Source organism: Myotis daubentonii, chromosome 14 (genome assembly GCF_963259705.1).
Source record: "Myotis daubentonii chromosome 14, mMyoDau2.1, whole genome shotgun sequence".
NCBI lineage: Eukaryota > Metazoa > Chordata > Mammalia > Chiroptera > Vespertilionidae > Myotis > Myotis daubentonii.
The window spans coordinates 10941771-10962329 of record NC_081853.1 but is presented as its reverse complement, the minus strand read 5'-3'; the positions used below and the strand labels follow the sequence as shown (position 1 = coordinate 10962329).

The 20559-nt window shown below is 52.4% G+C and overlaps 1 protein-coding gene across 3 annotated transcripts in view; it reads left to right on the top strand.

The window, feature by feature from the left end:
• PTPRG (protein tyrosine phosphatase receptor type G) overlaps positions 1-20559 on the top strand; it is a 656388-nt gene that overhangs the window by 593228 nt on the left and 42601 nt on the right. For 2 of the 3 annotated variants that reach the window (XM_059663089.1, XM_059663088.1), the window contains exons 14-15: positions 974-1060; positions 12126-12217. In XM_059663089.1, the coding sequence (XP_059519072.1) occupies positions 974-1060; positions 12126-12217 (179 nt within the window). The remainder of the gene's footprint in view (positions 1-973; positions 1061-12125; positions 12218-20559) is intronic. The other variant, XM_059663090.1, reaches the window with a different exon arrangement.

The window sequence follows — 20559 nt, the reverse complement described above, 5'->3', positions numbered from 1 at the left end:
TATCCAATATGGAGCCTAATAATTATCAAAATAGAGGAACGCTTGTATTAAGGGAGCATAAACCCCCAATGCTTGAGAATCAGAGGAGCCTCATTCCGGAGGTAAAAAGCCACCAAGTCCATCAGAAGTTAGCAGTGTTCTTTGGAATTCACACCTGAACTCAGAGTTCTGCCTGGGACTCATCGGAGCTGCCCAAAAAGAGAACCTCCGGGAACCCCAGTTTGTCTTTGCTGGTCTCGTGTCGGAGTTTAGAAATCATAGGAATGACATCCGTGTGACATCCGAGAGCCCAGGTGGTTAGGGGTTCAAATAAATGAAAGAAGTGCTTTCCAGTGTTCTTGCGACAAAGGGGCATCTCTCCAACGCTAGAGCCAGGTCTCAGGGGCTACGGTCAGTGCATCATCCGGACAAGGTAGCAGCTGCTTGCCCCTCCCCTGAGTGCCGCGCCCAGGCCTTCCAGTCGGCGGCGTTGTGAGTCACGAAAGACTGTCCCACAGGGAGAGGGCTGCCTGGGGAAAAGCCATCAAATCCAGGGAAATCGGTGCCAGCAGGGAGGTCAGAGGGTACCCACTGGATGCCTGCTACACCCTGTTCATTCCCGGGGTGTTTTACGCCGTCCCGTTTGCCGGGACAGCATGTCTAAGGTGGAAAGAAGCATACGAGTTAGAAAGGGCATTATTGGTTTGTGGTGTTCTAACCTTCTGTTAACCCGGGGGGCGGGGGGGTGGGGGTGCAGGTTTCTAACATGTGAAGATGGCCTTTTAAGAGCAAAGCTCCCATTTCATTTCGTGTTTCTTACCTCAGCATAAAAAAACTAAAATAAAACCAGCCCCCTTTGTGTACGCTTTCTGTAGACAGGAGGCCTGAGGAGGGGGGTGCCAGTGTTAGAAGGCGGGAGGGCATTTGTTGGAACTCTTGGTGGTGAATTGAAAATGCTGTCTTCTACACCTGTTCTTTTTTTTTGTCCATTTAGAGGGTGTAACAAAGTAAAGTCGAAGGGCTTTCCCAGACGCTTCCGTGAAGTGCCTTCTTCTGGGGAGAGAGGAGAGAAGGGGAGCAGGTGAGGGGCGGTCAAGCTTCCGGGGGCATCTCTGTGCTGGGACTGGCTTGCTGGATTTTTGTTTTGTTGCCATGGCGATTAAAGTCCTCTTGACAGCACATGCGCAAACTCACCTGTTTCTAACTCACCCAGCCCCAAAGTAAGACTTGCAAACACCAGTGCAGCTTTGCGGGCAGCTGCTAGCAATTCAAGTGTGTGCTGTGGGGGCTTGCTTTGCTGTCTTGTGCTGTTTAATGGGGCGCTTTTTGTTTCTAAGATGGTACATACTGGGGGTGTTCTTTGTTTGTGTGTCTGTATGTCTATTGCATCCATTTCCTTTGCAAAATTTCAGATGTTTGCATGTTTCTAAGTTAAAAAGTAACCCAGTGCATGTATTTAGCTGTACAAGTGAGAAATATCTTTTAGAAACCTAAATGCATAGATAAGTTAGGGAAGAAGAGTAGGACAGAAAGAGTAAAGTGAGCAAATGGGGGCAGATCATGTGTTTTTCCATAAGGCTGAAATGTAAAAATGAAATAAAGGCTTAAGTAACTGGGAAAATGCGTGTCCTGGAAAATTTATAGAAAAACCTTTAGAAGCCGTGCTGATGCAATCTTAGTCACCACACATGAGCCTCCTGAGGGGATTTCTGTAGGACTTATCACTTACTAATATGGCAATTAATACTTTCGTTATCTTAATTGGCAATTTAATATTAATCAATATTGTGAGTAATCCCTTATTACTTTCAATGAGCCAATCGGTAGAATTTCTATTAGAATTTTTACACGGAATGATTTGTCTCCATGTAAAATCTGCAGGTAAATCAGATTATTGGTGAAATGTTCACTGTCCACCCGCTATAATCGGGTCTGCCCCTGAGATCTCAGGGGTATCGTACAGAACTATGGAAGGTGGACGGAAAACTGCTCTGTCTTCTTTGCGCTGCACGGGGAGGCAGTAGCCTCTGACACTGTGACACCACTCTTGTTTCTATGACCTCTCTTTACTTACTGAAGGCTTCAGTGTCTAACCCATTTTCAAAGCTCCAAGGGCAAAAACAGAAATAGAAACCCCTCTGTATAGCTTTAGAGTCAGAGATCGAATCTTAACAGAGAGAACCTTGGACATCACGTCGATGCCTAACTTTCGTGCTTACTCCGTTATGAATGTAATGAGTTTTTTCACTGTAACTCAACCCGGTTTCTAAGTCCTCTCCGGGAATGATGCCGTGGCCGGGGACTGTATTCCCTCCCGTGGACGTGCTGGCCCAGGAGCGGGGTGGGCTTGCTGTCGCTGTGCTTGCGGTCCTGAGGGGCTGTCTTTTGTTACAGCGGCTCAGTCCCTCTGGCATCGTTCCTCAGAGGCTTGGGGGAAGTGTCTATAGAACCCACCCGGCTGTGAGTCATGTCATTTCCTTCTGTAATGTAGTAGCTCAGAAGGACAGACTTTAGCTCCAGAGACATGGGATCTAACTGCAGTTCTTCCTGGCTCTGTGACCTTGAGCAACTTACCTAAGCCCTCCCGGCCTCAATTTCCTCATCTCGAAAATGGGTCTAATGATAGTTCCTTCTCTGAGTGAGGTCAGGAACGTAAAATGCTTCGTGTGTGGAACAGATGACCCCACTGAGAAGACGAGGAAGCTGAGGCTCTGAGAAGTCCTCGGCTGGGCCTCCCCGCGTAGGCGTCTGTCCTGAGCCCTGTCCTTCGCACAGCGCCGCGTGCTGTGACGACCACTCCAGATCCTGCCCCCAGTCTCCGCTCTTCCTTATGCAGCTACCCGGCCGTCCTGTCTTCCTCCAGAGCCACATCCCTCGTTCCTCCTGAGGGCTCTGTGCACTGAACACCACCCACCCACCCACCCCTGCCGCCCCCACCATGCCCAGGAGCTTCCGAGGCCGCGTCCTGACCCAGATCCATCCTCCACTGCTCTGGGGAAAGCCTTCAGACGGGGGCCGTTTCCTCCTCCACCAGGCGCTGCGGGAGGCTGGGGTGCGGGAGGCTGGGGTGCGGGAGGGAGGCACTCCTGTGTCCACTCTCCCTTCCTCTCCAGGCCTGTGTGTCCCTCCACACTGTGGCAGGGAACCAGGAGAAGAGCCTCAAAAGCCGCCTAAATGTTTAAACCTGCAAACACTTAAAATAGCTGTTGCCACGTCCATGCACACGTCCCCAAGGGCGGTACCCACTGGCCCCTTTGTCGAACCTCACTTGCCTAATCCTCTCCCACGCGGGAGGACGGGGCTGCAAGAAGTAGGAGCCGATGATCCCCCAGGAGGCAGGAGAAAGCAGACCCAAGTATTTAATTTTTCAAAAAGTTGTTAAATTTTGAATAGTTAGCACTAGACACAGCTCAAAAAGGAAGATGCTTAAAATTATATCTATGTCCCTAGAGCTCCACCCCGCCACCCACCGTCCTGCCCCCCGCCTCCTCGCAGACAGGTGACCGCTCCTACTAGTTGGCTGTCTGTTCTTCTAGCCATGTGTGTGCACCCCAATTGGGGCAGGGCAGGGCAGAAGTTGGCTTACAGCTGTGAGTGCTCTAAACAGTACATTCTTGTATTATTATTTATTAGTTATTGTATTGCTTCCACAGAACAACTCTAAACCTGTGCCTGCCCTGTATGAACCCGTATCCCCTTCTCTACACGGCACAGCGCTCGCTCACTGCCACAGACCTCCTTTCACGTGCACGTGGAGTTCTTCCCTGGGCACGGGCAGTTTGGCATTCATTTCCACAGAAGCCTGCTGTTCCTCTGCACAGAGGTGTGGTGACTGACTTAACCGGTCCCCTGCGGCTGTCATTGTGGTTGTTGGCAGTCTTTTGTTATTGCAAACAATACCCTGGTGAATAACTTTATGTGTCATTTTCATATAGATAAGTCCAACTGTAGGATAAATGCAAGACATTGGCAGTGTCACAAGCCACACGCATTTTACTCTTTTTTTTCTTAATGTAAGCATTTTTAATATTTTTTTAAATTTTATTTCTGAGAGGAAGGGAGTGGTGGAGAGAGAAACATCAGTGATGAGAGAGAATCATTGATTGGCTGCCTCCTGCACATCCCCTACAGGGGATTGACCCCTGCAACCCGGGCAGGTGCCCTTGACCGGAATCGAACCTGGGACCCTTCAGCCTGCAGGCCAATACTCTAGCCACTGAGTCACACCGGCTGGATGGATGGCGCCACACTGCCTCCCGGGGTGGGTTACCGGGGCGGCCTCTATCAGAGATGCAGGAGTCTGCCTGTTCCAGGCAGCTTCCCCAGCGCCGGGCACTGTCGGGCTTTGGTGTTCTTGCTCACCTCGGTGGTGGAAAAAGTGGTGTCTCAGTGAAGCTTCAGTGCGTTTGCTCTCAGTGATGAGTGAGGTGGAGCAGCTCTCATGTGTGGGTCTTTTGTCTTCCTTTTGCTGAAACCAGTGGTTCTCAACCTTGGCTGCACATTAGAGTCACCTTGGAATCTTGTTAAAATCCTGATTTCTGGGCCTCATCCTTAGGAACAAACAATTTCCGGAGGATGAGGCCCAGAAATCAGGATTTTTTTAAAATATATTTTTTATTGATTTTTTACAGAGAGGAAGGGAGAGGGATAGAGAGCCAGAAACATCGATGAGAGAGAAACATCGATCAGCTGCCTCCTGCATGCCCCCTACTGGGGATGTGCTTGCAACCAAGGTACATGCCCTTGACCGGAATCGAACCCGGGACCCTTCAGTCCGCAGGCCAACGCTCTATCCACTGAGCCAAACCGGTTCTGGCCAGAAATCAGGATTTTAACAAGATTCCCAGATGATTCCAATGTGCAGCCAAGGTTGAGAACCACTGCTGTAAACTGTTTGTCTTTTGCTCATTCTCCTTTTGCGTCGTTGGTCTTTTTCTAATCGAGAGAGATATCCATCGTCAGCAATATGGTTGCAAAAGCTCTTTCCTAATCCCTTTTGACTGTGTTTATGCTGCTGCTTGTATAGAGTCAGATGTCTCCATAAATTTCTTTTCTGAGTCTTCATTAGAAAGTTAGAGGTTACTTTCTCTTTCAGGTACTTTTATGGTTTCAAATTTTAATATTAACTTCTTAAATCATTTGGAATATAACCTGGTTAATGGTGTCATATGTGAATCCACTTTTCCCCCCAGATGGTCCCAAGTATTTAAAAAGTGCTACAATCTGGGGCTGCCGAGTGAGGAGGCACGTAAATCCTCCTCAAAATAGCACCGAGCGCGCACGTCTGACTGACTTATCTCAGTCAGTATGCTAACGAAATACGCAGTTGCCAACGGTTTCTTACCAGGCCATTCTCAGCTATGGATACGGAGTCATCTGTGCATTTCCATTTCCCACCGCCGGCCCAAAACGAGTGGGGCCATCAGGCCCTCATTTCCCTCCCCAGTTAGTGGGGGGTTGTGTCCGTGCCCTCAAACAGTGGCAGGATGAGCTGGAGGAGCCTTCAGGCCTCAGTCAGAAAGTCAGAGCACTCCAGGGTCCTGACTGAGTGTGGGAGACCCCCCAAGCCCCCCTACACACACTCCCCGGAAGCCCCGCCTGCAAGCCGTCTTTTCTGCCCACGGCTGGGAGCCCTGGGACGGGCTGTCCAGAGCTCACTGCTCAGAGCCAGCTGTCACGTCAGAACGTCCCACTCAGGCACTTGGTCTTTGATTCCCTGGAAAGTATGGCCAGGACTTCGGTCACTCCCGGGTGCCTGCAAGGACTTCGTGGCAAGCTTCATGCTTAGCGAGAACGTATGTTGCCCGAGACCTCTTATGCGTATATGATTTGTTCATTTTCTCCCACTTTGCTGAGCTGTTCGTTGCCGACAGTTCGTATCCGCCTATGAAACTCTCACTGCGGGAATCGGATTGTTGTCACTCCAAGGGGTGACGCAGTGGACTGGGCGTCTCTCCTCCCATGTGAGATCCGGTATTTTGAAATGTTTTTCCCTCATCTGGTATCTGTGTCCTCTCACACCCCATGCATCTCATTTTGTCCGCTTCCCCTCCCCTCCCCCCTTCACCTCCTCACATCTGACGAGCCCTGTGTGTCCAAGGTATGACAGCCAGATGTCCCAGGGCCTCCAGCTCAGCCCTCACGTGACAGGTGTCATTTGATTATCCCCAAACGCACATTCATAGTTGTCAGCTCACATGTCCCTTTAATGGTTTGGGCAGTATGCAGATGAGAGGACCGCTCTGACTTCTCTTTGTGGACGATTCCTTCCTGAAAAAGACACTGCAAGTGCACACTGAGCCTACAAAGCCATTTAACTAGCAGTGAGGAGACTTAACAGCACATGCATGGCTGCACGTGAAAAATCTCAACTCGGAACTCACTTTCCAAGCAGGACCCGAGTTATTTCAAGCAGTTACTCCTCTTTGAAGAAAAGCCCAGCAAGCCCTGGGCAGGTGGCTCAGTTGGTTGGAGCATTGGTCCTGCGCACCACAAGGTGGCGGGTTCGATTCCCGGTCAGGGCACATTCCCAGGTTGTAGGTCCATTCCCCGGTCGGAAGGCAACCTATTGACGTTGCTCTCTCCCTTCCTCTCTCTAAAATCAATTGAAAAAGAGGAACAAAAAGGCCAAAACACCCACAGCCTTTTCCTCCTATTGTTGTCCTTGGCGCTTCAGTTTCTGGAAATGTTTTGCCCTAATGAGTAATCCGCGTCTCCTAACTCAGCACCGTTGTCTCCCTCGAAGGCATGAGAGCGGTTTCAGCGTCTGTTTGCAAGTGGCTCTCGTTCATACACGGTTTACTCCAGCAGATCCATTTACAAAAGTAAATATTAATGTGATTCCTGTGCTCCACAGCCGGGGAGTAAATGGGAGTATTAGCAGGTGTGCCACGGCACATTTAAATGAGGGCAGTCTATAAATCAGTTAAGATTGCTTAATTAAGATTCAGCAGCCGCTCAGCCAACTGCCCGTCCTGGTCTGCAATTAGCATTGTGAGCTGCACAGCCCTGACAAACACCTTGTCACCCTGATGTGACTCCGAACCCACTGAGCTCAGTGTGAAGATGGTGCCTTGGTTTCTAATCCTTATGTCAGCCCTCGGTTCTTCTGTAGCCGTGGCTTCCGTGGGAGCCTGGGAATTGTGTTGGGATCCTGCTCTGGTCACGCCCAGCAGTCACGGTGACGGCGAGGGCAGTGCTGCCGTAAGCCATGCACCCTGGCTGAGGACACTGACCTCTCAGGCTCGCCAGAGGGATGTGCGTTTTGACCCGCATGTCTGTAGACCTCGGACCCCCCTCCTGGTCACAGGGCGGGAAGCCCCCGCTGGAGGGGCCGAGTGGCGGTCCAGACATTTCCAGGACTGGTTTTCTGGACTCGGGATCAGCACTTTTATTTTTTTAAAGATATATTTTATTTTTTTACAGAGAGGAAGGGAGAGGGATAGAGAGATAGAAACATCGATTAGCTGCCTCCTGCACACTCCCCACTGGGGATGTGCCCACAACCAAGGTACATGTCCTTGACCAGAATCGAACCTGGGACCCTTGAGTCCACAGGCTGACGCTCTATCCACTGAGCCAAACCGGTCAGGGCGGGATCAGCACTTTTTGATTTTGAAAAGTACCAGCCACCTGAATTGTCCCCAGATTCTTGTTGGAGGGGCGGGAAGGGATGGAAGGAGGACAGTCGTTAGGACATTCCAGGGGGCATCTGAGCAGATACCTAGAAAACAGGAGCAGCAGCAGAAAAGCCTGTGCAGAAGTTTGTTCATTCCTGAGAGTGTGTCGGGTTCCCAGGGAAGTGAGGAGGCGGCGGGGCCTGGAGGGTCCCTGCTTGTCTTTGTAGTTTGCTACATTTCGTGTGACTAGGAAGCCTCTGTAACTTGAGTACTTACGAATGCTTAGAAAGCACTGTCAGCAGCTGCGGGTGTGTGTGTGTGTGTGTGTGTGTGTGTGTGTGTGTGTGTGTGTGTGTGTCTGTCTGTCTATGTATGTGATTTGTCATCAGGGCCTGTCACGTGCTGGCACAGTGCGTGTCCCAGTGCAGAGCCCGGGGAATTGACGCTGATGGCTTTACTGGTTTGGGCGCTGTTTACTGCATCCGACTAGAGCAGTGGTTCTCAACCTTCTGGCCCTTTAAATACAGTTCCTCATGTTGTGACCCAACCATAAAATTATTTTCGTTGCTACTTCATAACTGTAATGTTGCTACTGTTATGAATCATAATGTAAATATCTGATATGCAGGATGGTCTTAGGCGACCCCTGTGAAAGGGTCGTCGACCACCATAGGGGTTGCGACCCACAGTTTGAGAACCGCTGGACTAGAGGATGCACTCTGGGGTGTGCTGTGCTCTCTCAAGTGCAGAATTTCTTATTTTTGAGAAAGGATCTCTCTTCAGAATACCTCCCTAGTGAAAGAATGAAAAGATTACTTTTAGAAATTTCAGTCGAAGACCAACTATTCACAACTGTAAGCATAAAGCGTCCGTGGGCTTTGTAGAAGCCAGACTGGTCCATGGACCACACCCCTCCCTCCAGGCCCTCCGGCAGCCTGTGGTCTGGGCCTTCAGTCATGGGGCGTAGACGGGCAACCAGGGAGCTGCGAGCACAGTGCACGTTGGCTTGATCAGGTACCGGAGAGAATATCGCACATGTCCCTCCTGACTCCCAGCAAGCCTGTCTTAGAAATCGTAAAATACGGAGCCCATGAGGTTTTCTAAGAAGGGAGGAATGAATGGACAGTTACACGGAAAGCTGGTTTCCGTCTTGCTGCTTAGAACTTTCTGAGGGATGCACATAGATGTAATATGTTGGCCAAATGTGGGCAAGCACCAGAAGCATTTGGCCCCATACAAGTTACCTTATTATGTGCTGCAATCTACATCTCTGTGATTATTCTGTAACTACCAACGTATACTGCTTGATCCCTTCACATTTGTATTTCTAAAGCTACCCAAACCAAAGAGTTAAGCACTGCTGATCGATAACCACAACTTAACTGAAACTTTACGAGAGAGAGAGAGAGAGAGAGAGAGAGAGAGAGAGAGAGAGAGAGAGGAAGAAAGAGAGAAGGCACACATGCACCATGTGGGCAGGGGCCTTTTGCACCTCATCGTCAGTGATCAAGAAATAGTCAATAAATCAGGAAAAGTGTGGAGCAATATTTCCCAAAATGTTAATGTGATGCTCACTGTGAGGAGGATTTAGGATAATTCCAATAGACCTCCTCTGCACAGATCGTGTGTGATGTAGAGAACTCTTTCTAAATTACTTGTTTTAGGAAGTGGTTTTAAGGCTCCTGGGCAGCTGCTGTGCAGTGGGAGCTGAATGAGTGTTCCCCGAGTCCGCAGACGTCTTTTTCTAAGGGCGGACATCTCCCCCGAGGTTGTGGGGTTAGGTGCCCGCACCAGCCCTGCTGGTCCCGGGAGGCGGCGTGCGCCAGGCATGAGGTGCAGCTGTGGAGAGCCGGCTGCCTCTCCCCTCAGCCCCAGGCCATGCTCCTCGCTGCAGCCACAGTCCTGCTGCTCCCGGAAAATCCACAACCAGCAGCACCTGGGCCACAGGAGTATGGCTGGCTCTTGTACACACAGCCTGTGGGTCCACGTGTGACGGAGACCGGATGACTGCCTGCCGTCCTCTTCCAGGGAGAGATGGACTGTGCACAGCAGCCTTTCTAAGCCACACGAGGTCCACAGTTCCCTGGCCGGTACCGGTCCTTTTTACTCCCAGCTTTATGTTTTAGGAATTTTGGTCCTGACATGGAAGACTTATTTTGTTGTGGGATCTGTTTTTCTGTTAGTTGAAGTGTGGCCTCGTAAATTGGGAGGTGTTCATTTCAGGGGCATAGAGCATTTCTTTGGGTTAATAAATACTTTTGAGTGTCCCGATATCTCAACAAGAGCAGCTTTTTCTTAGCTCGGACTCTGGGTCGTTAAAGTTCTAGTTCATGTGTGAGTCCATCAGCTGTGTTTTAACTCTAATGTTACATTCTGGAAAATGGTGCAAATTGGGTCGGGGGAGGGAGTACTCAAGAACAGAGAACTTTATTACGAATTTAGAAACAGAAGATATACCTCTAACATCAAAATGATGGGACTTTTTTTCTTGTGGCTTTCTATACGGTCACACCCAGCAGATTACCACCGGAAGCCTAAAGTATTTTGTGCATTTCACATCCTGGGGCTTAAGTTAGCCTGACTGATTTTCCAAATGTAGGTAAAGGCAGCTAAACAAGTGATGAAAACTTGTTTTGTTGTTTATATTACCAATCCCAGGTAATTCGTAGAAATACGTTTTTGTTCAGTGCTGTGCCAGAGCAGTCCTCCGAGACATGTGCCAAGAGTGGGAGGATGTGTGTTAGAGCCCCGTGTGGCATGGACCAGCAGTCCAGGTGCTTCTAGAACAGGGCCCGAGGGGTGTGGACTAGCAGTCCAGGTGCTTCTAGAGCAGGGCCCAAGGGGAGTGGACCAGGAGTCTTGGTGCTTCCAGAGCAGGGCCCAAGGGGAGTGGACCAGCAGTCCAGGTTCTTCTAGAGCAGTGGTTCTCAACCTTTCTAATGCTGCGACCCTTTAATACAGTTCCTCATGTTGTGGTGACCCCCAGTTTCATTGTTACAAATTGAACATAATTAAAGCATAGTGATTAATCACAAAAACAATATGTAATTATGTATGTGTTTTCCGATGGTCTTAGGCGACCCCTGTGAAAGGGTCGTTCGACCCCCAAAGGGGTCGGTCGCGACCCACAGGTTGAAAACCGCTGTTCTAGAGCAGGGCCCGAGGGGTGTGGACCAGGGTCCAGGTGCCTCCAGAGCAGGGCCCGATGGACAGTCGCTCAGAGCTCTCTTCCATCTGAGACGAGGCACCGCTCACAGAAAACCACTGCACGCTGAGACGTGATTCTCTCTGACGGTGCGTGGAATGACAGCTGAGGTGTGACACCTGTGTGACCCGGAGGCTCCCCTCCCACCTGTCAGCACTGAGCTGTTGGATTTTCCAGCTCCCGGAACCCCCGCCCCCCACCCCCCCCCCCCACCCCGGCGTCGTAGGAACACAATGTGCCCAACAGAAGCAGCCCAGGTCACCTTCGGTTAGATGAGCAGGTCAACCCGGGAGACAAGCTGCCTTGGTCCCGGGGCTGGAGGACGGGAAGCGCAGCGGCCGTGCTGTGTGCATGGGCAGGCGTGCGATGCTGGGTGGACGCATCCCAGTGCCAGGGCACCAGACGGAGGCCGCCTGCTGGGCTGAAAGGCCCGGCAGTGGGTCCGCTATTGTGCAGCCCCTCCGCCAGATGAACAGGGACCCTTCCCTGGTCACAATAGCCATTCACGCTGAGCAGCCTCATTAAATATTCAGCCTGTGCTTCCGGCAGCTCATTAGGGCCGCAGTGAGCAGTGACGTGGGTGCTGGGAAGCGCAGGCCACGGCATCAGAGCAGAGGCTGAGTGAGCCGCGGCCGCTTCTCCGCGCGCTGCCCGTCCCACGATGACCAGTGTGTGCTCCCTGCTGTGCCTGAAGTACAGGTAACAACAGAGCAGACAAGCCACACAGAGGACACTCGGGGGCTGGGTCCTCACCTCCGATCTGTCTTGGGGGCCTTGGATTTTGAGTGTTTGCTCCCCGCCCCCCCCCCAAGCCCTCTGACCCCTCAGGGAACTGCCTGCAGCTTTGGGAGTCGTTGCAGAGTCCCGACAGTGTGGTGCCATTGTGTCCGTGGCTGTGTGATGACTGTGTTTGGGAGGGTTCAGAGTGTGGTTTTGAACTTGGTGCTGGGGGGGTCGAACAGCAGATTATTCCTCTGTAACATGTCAGATGTAGACATGTGGTGGGGTCAATCCTAGCGGTTTGTGGAGCAAGTGGACTTCATCCGAGCCAAGTTTTCCTGCCTCTGAGTGGTTCCTTACTAAGCCTCCCCCGTTTGACTGTCAGGATAGGTAGGCATCATACAAAGCAAATATTCATCAGCTGTTGGGGCTCTTCCAATGGGCGAATGCTGTCCTTCTGTGTAGCTCGTTACTTTGTTGCTGGGAGCTGTGCGGCTTGGGAAGCTGGAAGATCTGCGAGGGGCGCACTGAACAATGACGAGCTCGGACAAAGTGCATTTCTTTGGTCTCACTGTGGGCATGTGTTTCTCTTTCCTGCACAGAAAATGCTTCCAGACGGCTCACTTCTACGTGGAGGACAGCAGCTCCCCTCGGGTGGTCCCCAATGAGAGCATCCCCATTATCCCCATCCCGGGTGAGTGCGACCCTGCCCCTCTTTCCAGCGGCTAATTGTTCCTCTCTTTTGTTCTCCGCCGTGTGTGACAGCCACGACAAGTTATTATTTGCACAGCCTGGTGACGCTTGTCCAGTTTCAGAGATCTTAACTCGGGGCAAGTTAATGAAATCTGTGCCCCTTTACGTATCTGCTACGTGATGAAATCCTCCTTCCCAGGAACAAGTGACTGTGACCGGATGCATAGGAGGGAGGGAGGGAACGGTAGGAAAAGGAGAAACGTACACTTTTGCAATCTACTTGGACCAAATCTCCTTTTCATAGGTATTTGTGTGTAGATTTTTTTAATCATAACGTGCAAGACATTTTTAAGATTGAGTTTCCTCCTGTGATTCCTCACTCTGAAGTCATTTGTGTTAGAGCTGGAAGTTTGGGATCTTAAGGTGTTTGTGTGGAGGTCGAGGGGTACGGGCTTGGTCTGGAATGTATTTCATTTGTCCTCCAGTGGAAAGATCGAGCACTCGGTCAGGGCGAGGGGTGCGGGGGGGTGGGGGGGGCAGCCCTGTGGTAAATGTGCGGCCCTGCAGGAGTTCCACAGTGGCTGAGCCGGATGGGCAGCCTGTGGGATTGGAAGGTGTCCCCACTCTAGGAGAGCTTCCTAAAGGCACGTGGGGTCTCCCTAGTGTAAAAGAATACCTGGCACATAGTAGGCATTCTTTATCTCTGTGAGAGAAAGAGGAGGGGCGGGGGGTGGGGGGGAAGAGAGAGAGAGAGAGAGAGAATATGTCAGAAAACCTTCCTGGAAAGCCACAGCTGCGAAGCTCCGAGGCAGCCAGCCGTTCTCTGAGCACCGGGGAGGGCTGCTGCTATTGTTTGCAGACCCTCACCAGGTGCAGTCACGGTCCGGGCCTCCCCTGCCCTGTATGTGTCTGCGTGTGCTTACTCATTAGATGTTGTTGGAATTGGCCATGTTCTCCCCATCTAGTCAGCTTCTCTCACTAAAGCCTGTCCCCCCAGAAACAAGTGGGGAGCAGAAAGTCTCTGATTAACTTCTCCACGGACCATTCTGTGGCCTCAGGATCCGTCTTGTGTTAGCCCGTGTCCTTCTCGGCTGTACCCCTCCTTCACGGTGGAGGGAACTGCACTGTGGCGTTGAGAGGAGAGGGAGCAGGCAGGAGGCGCCAGGCTCCCACCCGGGAGGAAGTCCTTCTGTCGGGCCTGCGGGTCTGTGCAGCGTGTGAGGATAAGCCTTTTGCTCCTGCATCACTGAGAATATCTGTTGACCTCGGGAAAGTGCCTGGGAGCCTCTCTCCCCTGAACTGATTCATGTGACAGGCGGCTGTTGGGTAGCCATGCAGTTGAAATCCATTCTCAAAGGTTAAATGGTGAGATACTTCCTGTGCCGTCTTTGTTTTCATTTCCTTCTCCCATGGGGTTAGGAATCAGAAAACCGAGGGTCTCGCCCTGTGTCCACCGGGAGGCCTTCGGTCAGCGACCTCACCTCTCTGAGCTTTGGTCTCAGAATCTGTGAAGTGAGCAGGCTGCCTGCCCGACCTGCACTGGGGGCAGTGTTAAGGCGCCCCGGGGGCGATGAGCAAAAGCACTTGGGCGCAGTGAGCCCTGTCAGCTGGACCCTGTGCTGTTGGTCCCACAGCCCTGGAGAGCCAGCTCTCACGGGTTCTCGGGTTGGGATCCCCCTCACACTGGCCAACCCCACTGGGAGTGCCCACCGTGCCACGCTCTTTGGCATGGGCTTTAGGCTTCCGAACCCCCCAGGATCCTAGGACATGCCATCAGTCATGCCTGCCTTGCCATCCACACCTCGGAGGAATCTTAGATCAGAGACACTTTTGAATCTTTTCTGGTTCATGTCCCAGCTCCCTATTCATGACCAAGTAAAATTCAACCCAAAGACCTTCCTTAAACATGGCTTTCTGCCAGTTCTTACCCACTGTAGCACATGGGAATAAAACGTCTTCAAATTCTCCACTGACTGGGGGATCCCTGTGCTCGGCTGTACCTCAGTTGGCATCGTAGATGTGTCCTTGACAAGTTGTTGCACGCTTGTAAAGATGAATGACCTTCGCTGTAATGCAGGGTGGTGGTCAAGGACCTGCCTAGTGAAACCAAGAGAGAGTCCCCTCTCTGTTTTCCCAGGTAGGAGAGCCTTCCTAACTATGAAGAGGTGCCTGGGCAAACTCATTTCACCCTTGACTGGGAAGGAGTGCCCCTCTATGACCTTTCGTTAGAGAGTTCTCAAGTTGATCCCAATTTCTTATTTTTCTTCAATAAAACCCCACCATCCTATTTAATAATTAAATTTGTAGGCCACCTGGCGTGGTACAGAGGGTGAGTGTCAACCTATGCACCAGGAGGTCACAGGTTCCATTCCCCGTCAGGGCACAAGCCCAGGTAGGGGTCGTGCAGGAGGCAGCCGATCGATGATTCTATCTCTGACTCCCTCTCCTTTCCTCTCTGAAATCAATATATTATATTAAAAAATAATAACAATTGCCCTAACCGGTTTGGCTCAGTGGATAGAGCATCGGCCTGTGGACTGAAAGGTCCCAGGTTCGATTCCGGTCAAGGGCATGTACCTTGGTTGCAGGCACATCCCTAGTAGGAGGTGTGCAGGAGGCAGCTGATTGATGTTTCTCTCTCATCGATGTTTCTAATTCTCTCTCCCTCTCCCTTCCTCTCTGTAAAAAAATCAATAAAATATATATATTTAAAAGTATTATGTTTTTATTGATTTCAGAGAGAGGAAGAGAGAGGGATAGAGGGATAAAAACATCAATGATGAGAATCATCAATCAGCTGCCTCCTGCACACCCCTACTAGCGATCGAGCCCACAACCTGGGCATGTGCCCTGACCAGGAATCGAACCGTGACCTCCTGGTTCATGGGTCGACACTCAACCACTGAGCCATCCTGGTGTGGCTATTTGCTATATTATATTACTTATTCCTTTACACTTTCGCCATATATAGCTTTTTAAAATCAGAACTTAGCTTATGCTTTTCTCTGGAAGTTAGAAAATCTCACTTTCTACTAAGAGCATTACAGTACAAAATGTTGTCGCTAGCCAGTAGCTTAGAAATCCAGAAATGGTTCGTGCCTCTCTGGTAGTTAAAACAGACTTTAATGGAAGGTCCCCGGCTTCAGCAGGGTGCCAGCATATAAAAGGGTTTTAAACGTGCAGTTTAAGCCAACCTTGTTGGCATATTTTATTTATGCAGAGATTATCTCCAAAGAAGATTCATTGGTCTTTTGACTATAAGGAAGCCTTTCTTTATTGACTTCACTGTGTAACAGATGAAAAGAGATTTCTTTTTATGGCAGGAAATAAAATGTTCCAATCTCCCAACACTCCTTGCCTCCTGAGAGTCCGGACAAAAATCCACTTGTTGTGTCCTGACTCAGGGACTGAAATCTCGGTAACGTCCCCGTGTTTCATAGTTGCCGTATCTTCCTAAATGGATACAGAGGTATTACCGGCACAGCGAGGCCTGAGCGTGGCCTTGGGGCGCAGGGGGAGGCAAGAAGGACACTGCGTTCCTACGTTCGAGGTCTGTCCGCTAGAGGAGCGGGTAACGCTGTCTGCTCACAGCCCGGTCCTGGGACGTGGCGTTGGGGAGGGTCGGAGCAGGAGTGACCTCGGCCACGCATTGTGCTGGGACTTTGTAGGTTCTCCTCCCCACGGACAGGTTTGGCTGGAATTTGGAATGGGGCTGAGGGAACCACTACGGGCTACATGAACTTGACAGAGAGTGATCACCGAGTGAGCGACTTAGCCCCTTGGACTCTTAATGGTAATGATAGACCCACACACTGCCCGAGTAAGCAAGCAGGAACATGTGCTCAACAGCCCTGCAGCAGGCAGCTAACTGCTGGGTTCTCTGCCCTCTCTAACCACGTATTTTCCTTTTTGTTGTTTTGTTACTCCTCACCCGAGGATATTTTTTCCATTGATTTTTAGAGAAAGTGGAAGGAAGGGAGGGAGGAGAGAGAGAGAGAAAGAAACATCGATGTGAGAGAGACACATTGATTGGTTGCCTCCCGCATGCACCCCATGGGGCCGGGGATTGAACCTGCAACCATGTATGTGTCCTTGACCGGAAATCAAACCTTCGACCCTTTGGTGCACAGGCAAACGCTCTAACCACTGCTCAGGGCTAACCATGTATTTTCAGTTGAAGGTCTAAAGGGGTCTATCAGGTGGAAGAAGCCGGCCCTGGGGTCAGCTTTGACCCCATCCTTGGCTCAGCACCTTGGTCTCTGAGCCCATTTCCCATCTATTAAATGAAGGTGATGACAGCCCCTAGATCTCAGGGGGTCATACGCATAAAGCCATTAGCACCGAACAGTGAATCACAATGATGACGTATTTGCTAAAGGCCCAGCGCTCTTACAAGCACTTCTGTTATCTGGTTCGCTTCTCATGCCCCTCTGTTCGTCCTGTCATTTCCCCATTTCAGAGATGCAGAAGGGGAGCCGCACAGAGGTGGGCACCCCCCGCCCCGCCCCGCCTCTGTGCCCGGCACTCGGGCGTGTCCGTCACCGTCACCGTGGCGGGCAGCAGGGCAGCTGCAGGTCACTGGCTCACAGGCTGGAGCGCCTCCTGGAGGTGTCCCGGGCTGGGCCTCGGCACTGCCCCCCTGGGTGGCTGATCTTTCCTTTCGAATATCACACCGAAAACTGCCAACAAGAAAGCTGAGTTTTTCCACTCGTGTTTGATGACCAGCAGTTTCAGCACACGCGAGCTGTTAGGAGCGTGGACCCAGTCCGGGCGCGTCCCCCCATGGCCTTGAACGTGTGAGCACAGCAGGGACCTGGCCGCAGGTTTTGGAACCAGCTTTCTTTGTGTGTTCAAATCCACTCTTCCTTATTTCCCCCCCTGCTGCGTGTGCGGTCACGCTACTCCCCCTCTTTTTCCTCCTGAGAACCCTCGGCTTCGGCACCTTCTGTGAGGAGGTGCTCGCCCCTGCCCTCGGGCCTGCGGACCAGAGGTTAATCTCAACTTCCTCAGAAGTGGTCCACGGGGCGTTTTGTTGCCGACTGGCCAAAATAAAAGGCCTCTTCCTACAGCTTTAGTTCCACCCTCAAAGGGCCAAAATCGGGGGAAAGTATAAATAGTATCGTTTCATAGCAAGCCCACGGCAGGTGCTGGTTTGCAGCAGACTCTCAAACACTTTATAGTGGGGTGCTTTCGTGCTGACAGTAGCAACTCCATTTTTGCCTAATGGAATATGCCTTTGTGATGTGAAAATCCAGTAAGTAAAACTTTTGGCACAAATTATAAAGTACCGTTTCACCAGGTTGCTGAGCTGTTCTCATGCCTCGCTTTTCCTTGACGCCGTGGGGCTTGGAGAGTGAACCTCGGCACATAGGAGCGCAGGTTTGGGCTCAGGGCACCTGATTCGAATCTCAGCTCTATCACTGAGTGATGGTGTCACTAGAACAAGTCCCCTTGATTTCCTGTGTGTGATGGGAGGATAGCAAGGTCCCCTTTGCCTAGTTGTTACGAAGATAAATCTATGAAAAAGCATGTGGCACAGTCCCTGGCAGCCAATGAGGGTTAATAAATGGTGGCTGCCTTCTCTTTATACCGACTGCCTCAGACCGTAACAATCTCCTGTGTGGCAGGTGTTTAGTGCGAGCATCCTCACTGGGATTCCACTCAGCTCTTGGTCTCCATTGCTCCCCTATCACCACTGCATCAGGAACAGGCACCCTCACCTGACTGAGCCTCCACTGCATCAGGGACAGGCACCCTCACCTGACTGAGCCTCCACTGCATCAGGGACAGGCACCCTCACCTGACTGAGCCTCTACTGCATCGGGGACAGGCACCCTCACCTGAGCCTCCACTGCATCAGGGACAGGCACCCTCACCTGACTGAGTCACCACTGCATCAGGGACAGGCACCCTCACCTGACTGAGTCACCACTGCATCAGGGACAGGCACCCTCACCTGACTGAGTCACCACTGCATCAGCGACAGGCACCCTCACCTGACTGAGTCACCACTGCATCAGGGACAGGCACCCTCACCTGACTGAGCCTCCACTGCATCAGGGACAGGCACCCTCACCTGACTGAGTCACCACTGCATCAGGGACAGGCACCCTCACCTGACTGAGCCACCACTGCATCAGGGACAGGCACCCTCACCTGACTGAGCCACCACTGCATCAGCGACAGGCACCCTCACCTGAGCCACCACTGCATCAGCGACAGGCACCCTCACCTGAGTCACCACTGCATCAGCGACAGGCACCCTCACCTGAGCCCCCACTGCATCAGGGACAGGCACCCTCACCTGACTGAGCCACCACTGCATCAGGGACAGGCACCCTCATCTGAGCCACCACTGCATCAGGGACAGGCACCCTCACCTGACTGAGTCACCACTGCATCAGGGACAGGCACCCTCACCTGACTGAGTCACCACTGCATCAGGGACAGGTACCCTCACCTGACAGCCTCCACTGCATCAGGGACAGGCACCCTCACCTGACTGAGTCACCACTGCATCAGGGACAGGTACCCTCACCTGACAGCCTCCACTGCATCAGGGACAGGCACCCTCACCTGACTGAGTCACCACTGCATCAGGGACAGGCACCCTCACCTGACTGAGTCACCACTGCATCAGGGACAGGCACCCTCACCTGACTGAGTCACCACTGCATCAGGGACAGGTACCCTCACCTGACTGAGCCTCCACTGCATCAGGGACAGGCACTCTCACCTGACTGAGTCACCACTGCATCAGGGACAGGCACCCTCACCTGACTGAGCCACCACTGCATCAGGGACAGGCACCCTCACCTGAGCCACCACTGCATCAGGGACAGGCACCCTCACCTGACTGAGCCTCCACTGCATCAGGGACAGGCACCCTCACCTGAGTCACCACTGCATCAGGGACAGGCACCCTCACCTGACAGCCTCCACTGCATCAGGGACAGGCACCCTCACCTGACTGAGTCACCACTGCATCAGGGACAGGCACCCTCACCTGACAGCCTCCACTGCATCAGGGACAGGCACCCTCACCTGACTGAGTCACCACTGCATCAGGGACAGGTACCCTCACCTGACAGCCTCCACTGCATCAGGGAGAGGCAGCCTCACCTGACTGAGTCACCACTGCATCAGGGACAGGCACCCTCACCTGACTGAGTCACCACTGCATCAGGGACAGGCACCCTCACCTGACAGCCTCCACTGCATCAGGGAGAGGCACCCTCACCTGACTGAGTCACCACTGCATCAGGGACAGGCACCCTCACCTGACTGAGTCACCACTGCATCAGGGACAGGCACCCTCACCTGACTGAGTCACCACTGCATCAGGGACAGGTACCCTCACCTGACTGAGCCTTCACTGCATCAGGGACAGGCACCCTCACCTGACTGAGCCTCCACTGCATCAGGGACAGGCACCCTCACCTGACTGAGCCACCACTGCATCAGGGACAGGCACCCTCACCTGACTGAGTCACCACTGCATCAGCGACAGGCACCCTCACCTGACTGAGTCACCACTGCATCAGGGACAGGCACCCTCACCTGACTGAGCCTCCACTGCATCAGGGACAGGCACCCTCACCTGACTGAGTCACCACTGCATCAGGGACAGGCACCCTCACCTGACTGAGCCACCACTGCATCAGGGACAGGCACCCTCACCTGAGCCACCACTGCATCAGGGACAGGCACCCTCACCTGACTGAGCCTCCACTGCATCAGGGACAGGCACCCTCACCTGAGTCACCACTGCATCAGGGACAGGCACCCTCACCTGACAGCCTCCACTGCATCAGGGACAGGCACCCTCACCTGACTGAGTCACCACTGCATCAGGGACAGGCACCCTCACCTGACAGCCTCCACTGCATCAGGGACAGGCACCCTCACCTGACTGAGTCACCACTGCATCAGGGACAGGTACCCTCACCTGACAGCCTCCACTGCATCAGGGAGAGGCACCCTCACCTGACTGAGTCACCACTGCATCAGGGACAGGCACCCTCACCTGACTGAGTCACCACTGCATCAGGGACAGGCACCCTCACCTGACAGCCTCCACTGCATCAGGGAGAGGCACCCTCACCTGACTGAGTCACCACTGCATCAGGGACAGGCACCCTCACCTGACTGAGTCACCACTGCATCAGGGACAGGCACCCTCACCTGACTGAGTCACCACTGCATCAGGGACAGGTACCCTCACCTGACTGAGCCTTCACTGCATCAGGGACAGGCACCCTCACCTGACTGAGCCTCCACTGCATCAGGGACAGGCACCCTCACCTGACTGAGCCACCACTGCATCAGGGACAGGCACCCTCA